This window comes from Miniopterus schreibersii (assembly GCF_964146895.1).
Source record: "Miniopterus schreibersii genome assembly, chromosome: 6".
Classification (NCBI taxonomy): domain Eukaryota; kingdom Metazoa; phylum Chordata; class Mammalia; order Chiroptera; family Miniopteridae; genus Miniopterus; species Miniopterus schreibersii.
The window spans coordinates 16,481,785-16,495,932 of NC_138107.1; the positions used below are offsets into that span (position 1 = coordinate 16,481,785).

Sequence of the window (14,148 nt, forward strand, 5' to 3'; positions counted from 1 at the left end):
TGGGAGCATGCAACAGACTAAGGATTCTCAGCGGGAAGGGGGGTGAGGGGCAGGAAGAGATCAACCAAAGGCCTTCTGTGCATCTACCCATAACCCATGGACACAGACCACAGTGTGGTGAAGGCCTGGGGGTGGGGGGAGTGGGAAGGAGGGGGTCAAGGGGAGAAAAGGGGGCATCTGTAATGCTTTCAACAATAAAGATGATAAAATAAAAACAAAACCAGAACGTGAAGAAAGAACAAAGGTTTTCTCTTTCTCCATAAGAACTGTGTTCAAGACTCAAGCACAGTAGAAATTAGATAATGCAATACTTGTGTTGTGGCCTTGGGGTCAGATAGGTTTCCCACTTTATTCCCACCATTCCCATCTGTACCTTTTTGTTTCCTATAGACCACTGGAGAGCCCTGAGTCAGGTGAAGACCCTCGTAAGGAAATGTAGGGGAGAATTTGTGGCCATCAAGGACGCATTCCCTCCCATTTGTAGGCACGCAGCATGCACGTCTCCGTTAGCTTTGCAGATGGAAGCTCTATAGAGGCAGCCTTCTCTTAGATCTTAGGTTCACCACGGTCTCTCCCAATCTGCCTTGTTAGCACTGCTGGTCCTCAGTGAGTCTGACGCTCACCCCTTCTGTGAGATGAGGTCCAGCACCTGCTGACTCACACGCAAGGCTCAGAACAGTAGGGCTCAGACAGTCACGCTGGTCAAGCCAATTCGCTTTTGGTTTAACTCAGTAAGAAGTAGTGGAAAATGAAGATCCCAAATAAAATATTTTCAGCAATCATGAAGGGGGGAAGATACATGTTAAATGTCATCTTCTTTTTTGTACTACTATTGTGTTGTTTTCTTCCCAAAAAAAACTAAGTCATGTGTTACTCTTTTCACATTAGAATGCATAATTTGACGTTAATTAAGGTTTTTAAAAAAACCTATTCCAAAACAGGTCAAATTATGTTGAATAAACAAGCAGTCTAGCCCTCTCCATTCAAGATTATTTTTGCTTTTTAGAACAAATGACAAGAAAAGAGCTGGAATCTGAACCAAAGAAAGAAAGGCAGCAATCCCTATCCATGGTTTTAACCCCCCGAAATCTCTAACAACTATAACTTTTAAAATAATTCTTTTGGTGGTAAAATGTTGACTGATCCCTCTACCCCATTAGTACTCTTATGTAATATATGGACTATGTACCATATCACTTTTACAAAACGTGGGAAATCCTGAATTCCAAAACTAAGGACTTGTAAGGGTCAAGAGATCAGGAGAAAAAGCCCTACACATTACACATTTATGTCTAGGTAGGGAAGTTGGGCAAGTCACCACCTCCCTAGCAGTTATGTCATCATTTGGAAAATAAGGGACTTAGGCAAGGTGACCTCTAAAACCCTTGACTGTAATTAAATTCTAGGATTTTACCTGATCCATGCATATCTTAAAACACATCAGTTATGTTTCATTTTGGACTATACTGTATTGAATTTCTATGAAATTACGGGCATTTGACTTCGCCGGCGATGTGTAACAAGCACACGTTATTAGATGTCTCTTCGACTGTGTAATTTAATGCAGCTTTAGTACCTGCTGGGCCAAACACGGATGCTATGCCTTCCGTAACGGCCGTGTGGATACTGGGCTGAGAGAGGACAAATCCAAGGGTCCAGAATGCAATCTTAAAGAGAAAGGCATGTATCAAAAAGTGCAACCTTCTTTGGAAGTAAACAAAGGCGTACTTAATATTAGGCTGAAACATTTGAAAGAAACAAAGAGAATGTTTAAGTTAAACTTAAAAGCATGTTCATAAAGAGCATCTAGGTTTTATGAACAAAGAGATGTTAATCTCTAAAAAGAGATGTTAATCTCAATTTATAATTTTATTCTCTCCCTATAGTTTCACCCATTAATCTATCTTCACTGAAAAATGCGAAAAGTGGGATTTTTTTTACTAATACACAATATATAAAATATTACATAGGCATGCAGTATTTAGAAACAACAAATTATACCACTTAAGAATGTTAATCCAAATCCAAAACAAAAACATTTTTCAAGATTTAATTTCCTTGAAATACAGCCAAATCATATATTCTGCAAATGAAACATGGCAATTTTAAATAAGCCCCAGAAACTATACATAAAATCTCATAAACTGAATTATGAGAGTACTCAATATAAAAAACAGGTCCTTTTGCACCCTATTGAACATTTTAATAAGTCGCTCGACCAAACAAAAGTATTTCAGACCTTTCCTCATTGCAGTACTATAAAATAAAGTTATACTGCTATACGTCTCAAAAATTAGCTTTCTCTTAACTCAAGGAAATGTTTTCACTTCCATTCCTAGGTTACACAATAAAGGAAACCAGTACAAAATCATTAAAAGAAGCTTGAATTTTGCGTTTTTTATTTCTCAGTAAACATGTACTGTAAAAGAAATCTTGTCTAGGAAAACCAGTCCTGAAATATGACTTAGAGACAACACTTTGTGTAACTTAAGTCTTTTTGCCCTTTTTGTGAAGAAACTTTAGGTACCTTAAAATAATTCCAATACTCCCCTCTGTGGTCAGAAGAGGAAGAGCAATTGAGTGGAAGGAGGTGCTCTGCCAGAGCCTAGTTCAGTTTGCCTATTGCTTTCCCCTCGGTGACATTACACTGCAGGGGAGGGGTCACTGTGGTAAAGCCAGGCCACTACGAGCGGAGGCCCACTTTCTGTGGCATTTTCCAGGTTACGAAAGAATTACCCTAGAGATCATCTAGTGTGTTTTCACAGTAGAAGTAAGATGCCCAGAGAGTTCTCTTCTCCAGGCCCTTTCTACTATTATATAGATGGAAGAGCTGAATTACCGTTATTTAATTAATAATGACTCCATACTCAGTTCATCTTATTTAAAGAGACAGAGATCATTTTGGGGGGAAAAATATTAGGGTCGTACATAGATTTTCAGTTACAAAAAAGAGAGTTCTAAGGTTTTAGGTGCTTAGAGTTATAGAGATTCACTAAAATTGGGTAATACTTATTTTTATAAGAAACAAAAGGAATTCAGCTAAATTATAGATAGCTATACAATGGTATAACTATAGCGAGCTATAAAATAGGTATCATTTTTAATGCTTTTTTTCTTAACAGATTTTGCTTCTAAAAAGCCTTTATACTTTAGAAACCCAAATTAAAAATAAAAGGCCTTTGTTCACCCACATGTGGGAAGGGAGTTGAAAAGTGCTCCCAAAAGTACCAATTAATATCTTGCCAAAGGGGTCAAGTCCATGGTGAGGGCTGGGCAGAAGAAGAAGGGCCACCTGGCTTAGGGACCTGCAGAAGCAGTCGCTGCCTTGCCTTTCCACTGTTTTGCAGAGGCAAGAACAAAGGTGATAGGAACAGAGAAAAGCTCTGCCTTGCTGTGTCATAGAGATGAATTGAGTATATTCTTCAGCATCATTTACTCCTTCATTCAAAAAAAAAAAAGATTTAACAAATATTGATGGAGTCTCTATAACATGTTAGAGAGTCTCGACCAATCATGGTAAACACAAATTTGTATGAGCTGTAATTCCGTGCCCTGGCCGGTGTGGCTCAGTTGGTTGGAGCATCCTCCTGTGCACCAAAGGGCGACAGGTTCCATTCCCAGTCGGGGCACATACCTAGGTTTCGGGTTTAATTCCAGGTCCTGGTGAATTCGGGAGGCAACTGACCAATGTTTTTTTCTCACATTGATGTGTGTGTGTGTCTGTCTCTCTTTCTCCCTCCCTTTCTCTAAAAAAATCAATTAAAAAACAAAAGCTTTAAAAAAAGACGTAATTCTTGCCCAAAGAACTTTCACATCTAGTATGGGATATGAGATGAAAAAAACAGTAAATATAGAGGGAATGAATGGCACAGACAATAAATGCTGTGGGAGTTGAGGGTGGGAGGGTGTAGGGTGGGGGCTGAGGGTCACTGCTAAAAGTGTTTAGAAAGAGCTTCAAGGAAGCAGATTTAAAAACGCAAAATGTCAGTTTTGAGATTAGACTTGCAAAACTATTCTTTAAAAGTTCATTTGGCAGTCAGAAATCTCTTGGAACTTGGAAATGGTTTTAGCATACAAACAATTTCATAAATCATGGTTAATATCTTGGGCCGACCCACCAAAGTTCACCTGGGTGATAAAGGAACCTCCCAGTGCCCTGTGCCAAGCCCATCAGGCAGAGTAAGAGTAGGACAAAAGCTAAAAATATTATCTAGGTACCAAGAAATGTCACGCTCGCCACCTACACCTCTGGCAGGATGTTCAGCAGTTCTCTAAGCAGTGATGGGAGACCACAGGAACCAGGACAGCAGCGGCTGCTCCTGCCCTGGGGCATTTGAGTGGTCACATTTTGGAAGCCAGGACAGTTGATTACTAATGGAAAATAATGACTGATTGAAACCATGGCTTTACTTTTCATAAGAGAACAAAACTAACATTTATTGGGCACCTAACTTGTGCCATGGACTGTTAGTCACTTTCCATTTATTACCAATATAACCCTCACAACTATCCTATGAAGTGGGTATCATTACACCTACATTACAGATGAGGACACTGGGGCTGAGAGAGGTTTAACAACTGGCCCGCTGTCACCCAGCACTGGGATCTGGCTTTGGACATGACCTAAAGCCTTCTGGGGTCTCTGCCCGCAGACCAGCTGCCTCCTGGAAGTGCTGACAGAAGCCAGTGAGATGGAACTTTCACTAATCACTGGACACTTCCTTTCTGAAATTAATGATTTGAATCCTTTGAGACTAGTGCCAGGAACAAATTCCAAAGAACTGACTTCCCCTGAGTCAGATCAATGGGGCTTTGTGTCCCCTTCTTCCGGGGGACCTTTCTAATGGGATCTGGAAAGTCAATCCTGGGGCAGGGGGGGCTGTTTTGCTGCTGCTTTGGGAGCTGTTTTGATGTTTCCTTTTTAATTTTGCTACCGCTTAATCAGTGTCCAAGAAAACTGAGTCAGGAAAAATCAAAGATTAATATTCATGGTCCGTGAAGGAAAGGAAAGGATTAATTAGACTGTGTTATATTTCTAGTGGTTGCCACACATTTGGGCAGAGCGGTGGGAATTTCTATTTCTGCTCTTTACCCGGTAAGTTTTGAAACAGGGTAAAGGAAACTAGAATGTCAGTATTTAGAAAGCCTTTAACAACCCTGGCCTTCAGAAGATGAAGAAGATATAAATAATACTGAACATATCGTATTTCCCTCTATTAGAAGAAAAAATGACCACATTTCTCATTAGTGATGATCTGAGCATTCCTGTTAAGTAGAAAACAAATGTATAAAGAAGGTCACCCTTTAATTTCTCAGATAATATAAGTGCAGCTTAGGCTAATGTGAAATCTCCTGACACAGGGAACCAGTGTGCATCGGACATGAAGAGGCAGACAAGTCTCATGGCTTTAATCTAGTTCGTAACAGCTTTAAAAAAACTATTTACAAAGTGTCCGCTCTCTTTAGAAGTACTGTGAGCTCCAACGCCGCCAGGTCCATTCGCCAGAAGGCCTACAGGACCAAGAGGGCAGGTAATGCAAACAGGGCGGCGCAGAGGAGAAGGGGCCCGGGGAGGGCAGAGAACCCTATTCCCCAGGGACCAGGCGGCCTTACCTCAAATCCTCACAACGGCCTTGCAGAGAAATGAGAGTTACTATTAATAAGCATTCAAGTCCTAGGACATGACCAGGAGTTTCCTTATCTCCTTTTTACCCATAAGTAAATGGACGCTCAGAGCTGAGATTCCCTCCATGAGACTCTAGAGCTGTAACTGGGGTTACCTGGATTCAAAGCCAGTTCTACCTGGAACTCCCCGTTGACCTACGCTCTCCCCAGTAAACGGGAGGGGCCAAGCCTTGCTCATCTCTGCAGCCCCCATGCTGGGCACACTGCAGGGCAGAGGAAGGTGTCGTCACAGCGGTAAGCAGGTGTCGTCACAGTGGACCCCCGGGGGCAAGCTTCTCCCTCAGCCTGGGACATGCTGCCCTTCAGACGCAGAATTCACCCAGGTCTCCGCTTCGCCCCCTCTGTGCTCCTATCAGATTTCACTAGATATTCAGTTTTATTTTTCTATCTTACAAACAACTCCACTGCAGTCTTTTTCTTCCCCATAAGAAGTAAAAAAAAGAAAGGAAAGAGAGGGGAACATTGAAAGTGAGTAGACAGGAATGTACCCCCTACTTCGCTAACATACTTACAGGGACAGCGTTGGACAAAGAAGCCCAAAGTAGCAGAAGCCCGTAATTGGGACTTTGCTCATTTGTTTCCATCTCTATGATATCCAGCAAAGCCTGCATTAATGTCTGCTTAAAAGAAAAAAGTATTGTCAGACCACAGCCATGTGACGAAGACTGACGTTAATAAACAGAAGACCACGCATTTTTCTTTTATCCAAAAGGTATTAGTTCTGCCACTCTCAGGTCTGCTGTTTGAGGCCTGCCAAGGGATTTGCACACTTACTCCCTGTGCAGTAATTAGGAGTAGGGACTCCAGAGCTCAACTCCCTTACGGTATTGCTTCAAAATCTGCCTTCGATTTTTTTTAAGACTTTATTTTTTTAGGTTTACAGTAAAATTGAGAGGAAGGTACAGAGATTTCCTCATAACCTTTACCCCACACATGCATAATCTTCCTCATTATCAACATCACTTAGCAGTAAATTACATTTCTCACCAAGGATGAACCTACACATCACAATTACCTAAAGTCCATAGTTTACCTTAGGGTTCACTCTTGGTGTTGTACACTCTATGGGTTTGGACAAATCTATAATGACATATATCTATCATTATCATCCATTTACATATTGAAGGGTAAAACTTCCAAGTTTGGACAATTATGCTATAAGCACTGCTTTTGAGACATCTCAAAATTTGGTAGGTTGTGTTTTCATTTTCATGTGTTTCAAAATATTTTAATTTCTCCTAAGAGCTCTTCTTTGACCCATGAGTTATTTAGAAGTGCATTGTTTAATCTCCACATGTTTTGGGATTTTTCCTTTCTGCTACTGATTTCTAGTTTAGTTACCCTGTGTTCTGAAAGTAGATATTATATGATTTCTATTCTTCCAAATTTGTTATGCTGTGTTTTAGAGCCAAGAATGGACAGGCAAAGCATAGAGGATTTTTAGAACAGTGAAAATACTCTATATGGATTGCTTAGAAGGAAATGGGTAGTATTGATGGGTATATTAGAAAACAAGAAAATTCTCAAGTCAATAATCTGAGTTTCCACCCTAGGAAGCTGAAAGAGAAGCAAATTAAACCCAAAGTAGGCAGAGGAAAAAAAAATTCAAGCAGAAATCAATAAAACTAAAAACAGGAAATCGAAAGAAAAATATCAATGAAATCAAAAGCTGGTTCTTTAAAAAGATCAATAAAAATCAATAAGCCTCTATACAGGTTAAGAGAGGGGGGAAAAAGAGAAACAACACAAATTACTAATATCAGAAATGAGAGGACATCATTATAGAGCCCATGAAAATTAAAAAGATAATAAAGGAATGCTTTTAACAACTCTTTTCCTACAAATTTGATAACCTAGTTGAAATGGACCACTTTCTTGAAAGAAGCTCTCACAAAAAGAAACAGATGACCTAAATAGGCCCATATCTAGGAAAGAAACTGAATCCATAATTAATTAACTTTCCAAAACAGAAAGCACCAGGCTGAGATGGGTTCATCGGTAAAATCTACCAAACATTTAAAAATGAAATTATACCTGTTGTCCATAATCTCTTTCAGAGGATAGGAATAGAGAGAGTACTTCCTAACTCAGTCTATGAGGCTGGCATTATACTAATACCAAAGCCAGACAAAGACATTATAAGGAAAGAAAACTTCAGACCAATATCTCTCATCGATATAGATGCAGCCTTGGCCGGGTAGCTCAGTTGGTTAGAGCGTTACCCCAAATGCCAAGGTTGCAGGTTCAGTCCTCGGTCCGGACACATACAACAAACAATTAATGAATGCATAAATAAGTGGAACAACAAATTGATGTTTCTCTCTCTCTCAAATCAATTTTAAAAAAAAAGCAAAAATCCTCAGCAAAATACCGGGCATTTGCCTGTTGGTCCCTCAAATCTTGGGAGCTGTGGTTTGCCCTGTGCCCTCCCTCTCTGATGGATCCAAGAAGAGTTGTTGATTTTTAGTCTGTTCAGGTTCTTACTTGTTAGGATGAAAGGACAACTTCCAAGATTCTTCCATGTGGAACTGAAACTTGACTTAAGTTATTTAAGAACTGGGTAACCTTGGACGAGTTACTTTAAGCCCTGAATGTCTCACTTTCATCTATAAAATGTTCATAGGATTGTTGTGAGAATTAAATGAGTTACCATTTTTGACAAATGTTACTTTAGAAAAAAAACAAAAAAACCTCTGCTCTTAGGAAAAGAAACACAGCTCTCTGAAGTATTCAGGAGAAAACCCTACTCCAATCGGACATGCAGATCCTCAGGCTACACACCATGGCAGAGAAAACTGCCGAGCCAGCGGATTATAAATCCTGTAATTCTCTAAAACCACTTGGAAAACTGACATTTGCCTTGAATGGTGCCGGGTGAAATATGGCCCCATGCAAGGTTACCTACTATGGTTGCTCTCAGGTCATCACACAAATACCATGAAGGTATTTTGTTCATAGAAAGGTTTCCTCAGATTTGCCTGTGCCTAGTCCCCAGGATGAGGAGGAAATTCAGACACCACAGCAATCTCATTAAGTTACTTGTGCACTTTGAATCTTAAGCAACTCAGGTTCAGATGATGGAAATAACGGCACCTAACGTCTAGTCGCTGCTTGCTAAGGCAAGTGCTGTCTTCGGTGCTTTACAGGCATTTAATCCATTCAACCCTCACCCGACTCCAAGAGGTAAATACTATTATCCTCATCATTTTACATTTGAGGAAACTGAAGTACAGTGAAGTTAGGGGACTTTGCAGGGACATATATCTCATAGGTGGTTGGGCCGCGATGCAGGCCCTGTGAGGCTGATGCTGGCTCCAGGGCCCACACTCAGCCACTGTACTCCGCTGCCCCGTTAGACACAATCCATCACCCTCGTGGAGCAGGGACTAAGAGAATTGCCTTGTCCCACAATGTAGTGGTTTTGCTTCAGATCCTACAACACAGAGAATAACTTTTAAATCACTATCAAAGAAAATATATGATGAGAGACTGTTGCTGTTACCAAGGCACGTAAAGCTCCAAAAGTGATTAACCACTCTAATCCCAGGCTTTCTGGTTTTAATAATCCCCGGTTTTCTGGGCATGAAAGCTGTTGTGAAAAATGAACGAGAAATGAATTTGTGAAATGTGGAACACCATGCCTGGCATGGAGTAAGCACCCGTAAACGTCGGCGGTGTCTCACTGTTACTGGTTTTTGTGACAATGAATTAGCAGAACTGAAAATAGTTTAAGGATAAATTTCATTTAAAGCTGGTTTCCACCATACTTACGATGGAAGCTGTTACAACACCAAGTTTGTATCTCATGAAAAGCCCTATAGATGTATTTCATTCTTTTGATATGCTACTCTGTAAATGGAAATACTAGTTTAATATACATCTAGACTCACATGGAAGAAATTACCATATTTGATATTTATGATGTGACAAATATGTGTATAATATTTAAAAAAACAACGAAAAAAACTTCTTTCAGTCTTCTGCTTAAGTAGGCCATTGAAATCTACTTATGCAGAACACAATATAATCTTTTCTTCTCAGCCCACTTTTCAAAAAAATGTGGGTATCAAAACAGAAGCCTTCCAGAGGGAAGCAGAAGCAATACATACAAAAATGAAGTTAACCTGCTCATGAATGTCCTAAACACAGGAAGAATGTGAGCAAAGTTCAAAGTCTGCCTTGATTCAAATAGGGAGCTACAGTGGCTATGATTTAAAAAGCCTCATTTCGGGGGTGGAGGGAGGTACAGGAGGGTATGAGAGAGATAAATGGTGATGGGGAAAGAAAACCTCACAGAGAGAAAGGGGGTGGGGGTAGTAAAGGGTAAAGGGCCCCTAGCCAGTGTGGCTCAGTTGGTTGGAGCATCGTCCTGTACACCAAAAGGTTGTGGGTTCGATTCCCGGTCAGGGCACATACCTAGGTTGTGGGTTTGATCCCTGGTTGGGGTGTGTACAGGACACAGTCAATCGATGTTTCTCTCTCTCTCTCTCTCTCTCTCTTCCTCCCTCCCTCCCTCCCTCCCTTCCTCTCTTTCTAATATCAATAAAAATCCTCAGGTAAGGATTTAAAAATAAAAGGTAAAGGGGGTCAAATATATGGTGATGGAAAAAGATTTGACTTTGGGTAGTGGGAACACAATGCAATATACAAATGATGAATCATAGAACTGTACACTTGAAACCAATATGACCTTATTAACCAATGTCACCCCAATATATTTAATTTAAAAATAAAAATAAAAGAGTCTCATTTCTTCAGAGTAAGAAAATAGGAGTTTTAGCTGGGACATTCAACACCCTTTATGCTACACCCATAGATTCAGGATCTGTCGAGTGGAGCTTTTATACACACACGTGGTTTTACCCTAAATCCTGAAAAATAATGCAAACTAAAATGTGTGCTTGTCTGGGTCTGTTTCTGAAATAGAATCATTAGCTGAAATGCAGTTTGTTAATAAAGGGCCTTCCAGCACAGCTTCCTAGTCCCCCTATTCAGGAGGGAGACATTCGAGCACTCCTTTTCCTAAGGCTCTCCTCCTCTCCAGTGTTAGAGCTGCCTGTGATAACATTGGCTATACTAACTAGAAACAAACAAAAGCGTCTGATGTGATCTTTATTTTTTTATTTTTTTAAATATGTTTTTATTGATTTCAGGGAGGGGAAGGGAGAGGGCAAGAGAGAAAGAGAGAAACATCAGTGATGAGAGAGCCATTGATCGGCTGCCTCCTGCACACACCCCTACTGGGGATTGAGCCTGCAACCCAGCATGTGCCCTGACCACGAATTGAACCATAACCTCCTGGTTCATAGGTCAATGCTCAACCACTGAGCCATGCTGGCTGGGCTTGACGTGATCTTAAATACTAAAAGATCTGGAGTCATTTCTTAAAAATGATAATAACAATGATAAACTTTCAGGTAGTCCTTACTATGTTCTAAATGTTTTACAAACATTAACTCATTTAATCCCTGCCACTCTATGAGGTAGGTGACCAAACCAAGGAAAGAGATTACTTGTTAACCCAAGGTCATACAGTTGGGGACCAGATTTGGGCCTAGGCAATTCATTCTCAATGAATCCTAGTGTCTGAGGGTGGGTCTGCAGAACCAGGTCATTTTCAAAGCTCCCCCAGATTCTAATGAGCAGCCAGGATGAGAACCATCATTAGCAAGCACTGGAACCGCCTGGAAGGCTTACGAAACCACACTGCTAGGCTCCGCCCCAGAGTTTCTGCCTGCATGGTTTCCAGGTGATGCTGGTAGCATGGCCTGGGGACCATACTTGAAGAACCACAGACCTAGGACATTTAAGACACTGACTCCTAGTGCTCAGCTTTTAAAATTATACCATACTTTCTCCTTGCATTTGAAAAGAGAAACAACTAGAGGCATCAAGAATGAAGTCCATTCTGTAGAGCTTTTTTAACCTTGCGTAATTTGCCATAACTCCCATCTGTCACTGCTGACACAGCCAACTGTCTAATACATGAATAAATAACCTCGCAATTTTGTTTTCTTTGGTGGTCTGTAGCCTCAGGTGTTTCTTGTGTGGGACAGAATTAATACCTAGCTCACTATTGGCAGGATGTAATAATAAAATAATGCATGTAAATATGTCTAACACCAATGTTTGGCACAAAAATGGTATCTAAATAATCTCACAACCTTTAACGAAAACATACATTTAATAATCATAGTTTATTATTGTCTTCAATTCACGTATTTTTAGCAAAAAAAGATAAGATATACTTACCACGGAATTCTCTTTTTCAGATTTGTATGTTTTTATATCTGGAATGTTTTTCTCAAAAAATGCTAGAAACCACCTTTTGGATTTTGACCAGTTTCTAGGTGAGAAAAAAATATGTGTATCAATCAACTTGAAAGCACTTTAGGAGTCACAGGTCACAGTATGAAATGGGGCATGTCTACGGAATTATAACTATTTCTCCAAATTTTTCCTCTTCAGCTAGAATTTCACTAGAGTTCTACCCTCAGGCTTATTAGTCCACAAGGAAAACTGTGAGGGGCAACTTTAGAGTCTTTTACAAATAAATTTTTGAATTCCTATAGGATTGGCACTGAACTAAAAAACCGGGCCCAGGGTCCGCTGGGTCTACTTTACTCTGGCTGTTGTCGCTTACATAAGGATGGAAAGCCAGGGCGGGGACCCGCTGCTGGATTAGGCCAGGTAAAGCGAACCGGCTATAACGCTTTTAATCTTTTCTGACCATTAACCATCGCAGACAAACTGCCAAGAAGTAAAATAATCATGACTTTGCATTCGAGACATTTAATAAACATTCACCCGAGCCGGCTCTGAGACATGCACTGGGCCGCACCTACTTTGGCCTCAGAGTGGCCGCGGTGTCTGATCTGAGACCCGCCACACCCGACAATTTAGCACAGGTCCGACCTGAAGCTGTGACTGTGACGATCCTCTGTGAGTGGGATAAGAGGCCTCCCAGCAAAGGCCTCATTTCACCCTGATGTTCATATTCCCAGTCATTCTCGCCCTGCCGCCTCTCCCATTTTTGTTCCCCCAGATTAAAAAGAAGGGAAGGAAACACGCGTCTCTCTCCTGTCCCTCCTTCGAAAACCAACCTGTCATAAGAAACTGCTCCCTTCCCACTTCCCTGCTGTCCCATCTACTCAGAGCAGAGAAATGGGAGACGGAATTGCTGTGAGGAGCCCGGTTAATGCAGTCGTTACGGGAAAGGGCTGCTTCTACCTGAGAAGATGTTCTGGCATCTGGGACCCGTGCTCAAAACCTTCGTCGTAAGTTTGAAAATGCTGATAGAACTCCGTGATTTTCCTCTTGTTTGTGGGAAACAAGCCTTTTTTAAAGAGCACGTTCACACTGACTGGATAAAGGAGATGCCTGTAAATAAAGAAACATATAAAAAGTCAGACCCAGTGGCAAGAAGAATATAAAACCAGGATACAAAAGAGGGCATTTAATAGCTATATATAAGGAGGAGATAATAATACATGACAGATTTTGGGGGGGGGGCGAGTCACCCTTAACAGGTTTTAGTATTTGCCTGCTGTCAAGGTGACTTAGGAGTAACTGAGCAAGCATTCTCAGCAAGCATTCTTAGATCGTGACAAATGTGAGATGCACAGAAATAAACTGATTCAATGCAACTTCAATAAGCATTTATTTAGCAAATAATAACTAAGATAGAGTCCATGCCTTTAGATAGCAGCAAAAAATAACCAAAGAATCAAGGGCAATACTAGTCACCAAACTTCCTAATGTCTACAGGATCCTACAAACGTGAACTATTCCACATCGAAATATAATGTGTCATCAAGTTTTACAGTAAGTAAATAAAATGATTACTGTGGCATACTCAAGTAAAAGAATATCAGTGACTGTTAATGTGCCCTAGGTTGGTGACACGAAATTTCATTTTTACTCACATTCTCCAAAGTTTCAAAGACAGCTGAGAATTTGCTGTTCTGTTGCAGATTTGGGGCATGCCAAAAGTCTGGCTGCTTGGTTCTTTGTTCCTTTTTCCCCCTCTTTCTAAACCACTAACAAAACATTAAATGTTCTGTTTTATGATGACTCTACCCTCTCCCTTGTCCTCTCAAAGTCCACTTGTTACAATTATCACAAAGTGCACTGAATTTTTTACCGAAATTCTGATGGGTGCATGACAACTGACAATTACCTCTGTATGAGGTAAATCCATACAGAGCATACACAACTGTATGGAATAACTAAGGAGAAACTGCTGTACATGTATTAAAATGTGTTAGCGTATTTGCTCACCATGAAATTGGAGTGCTAAACTGAAACTTGCCCATTAATTGGAATTTAAAATATTAACATAATCTCTTAATTGCCTAGTTAGGTAGGCTGCATTAATCTACCAGATAATTTCTTTAGTACAATGCACAGGCTTCAAAGTTTTTGTTCCAAAAGAGCAAGATGAAATAATATCAAGTTGTCTAT

At 40.5% G+C, this 14,148-nt stretch overlaps 1 protein-coding gene across 2 annotated transcripts in view; it reads right to left on the minus strand.

Annotated features, from left to right (window-relative positions):
• The window catches only part of CYP39A1 (cytochrome P450 family 39 subfamily A member 1), a 74,141-nt gene that overhangs the window by 49,151 nt on the left and 10,842 nt on the right, over positions 1 to 14,148 (minus strand). The window contains exons 4-7 of one of the 2 annotated variants that reach the window (XM_081139720.1): positions 12,916 to 13,065; positions 11,938 to 12,031; positions 6,198 to 6,302; positions 1,577 to 1,667 (exon numbers count right to left, since the gene is read on the minus strand). In XM_081139720.1, coding sequence (XP_080995846.1) covers positions 1,577 to 1,667; positions 6,198 to 6,302; positions 11,938 to 12,031; positions 12,916 to 13,065 — 440 coding nt within the window. The remainder of the gene's footprint in view (positions 1 to 1,576; positions 1,668 to 6,197; positions 6,303 to 11,937; positions 12,032 to 12,915; positions 13,066 to 14,148) is intronic. The other variant, XM_081139721.1, reaches the window with a different exon arrangement.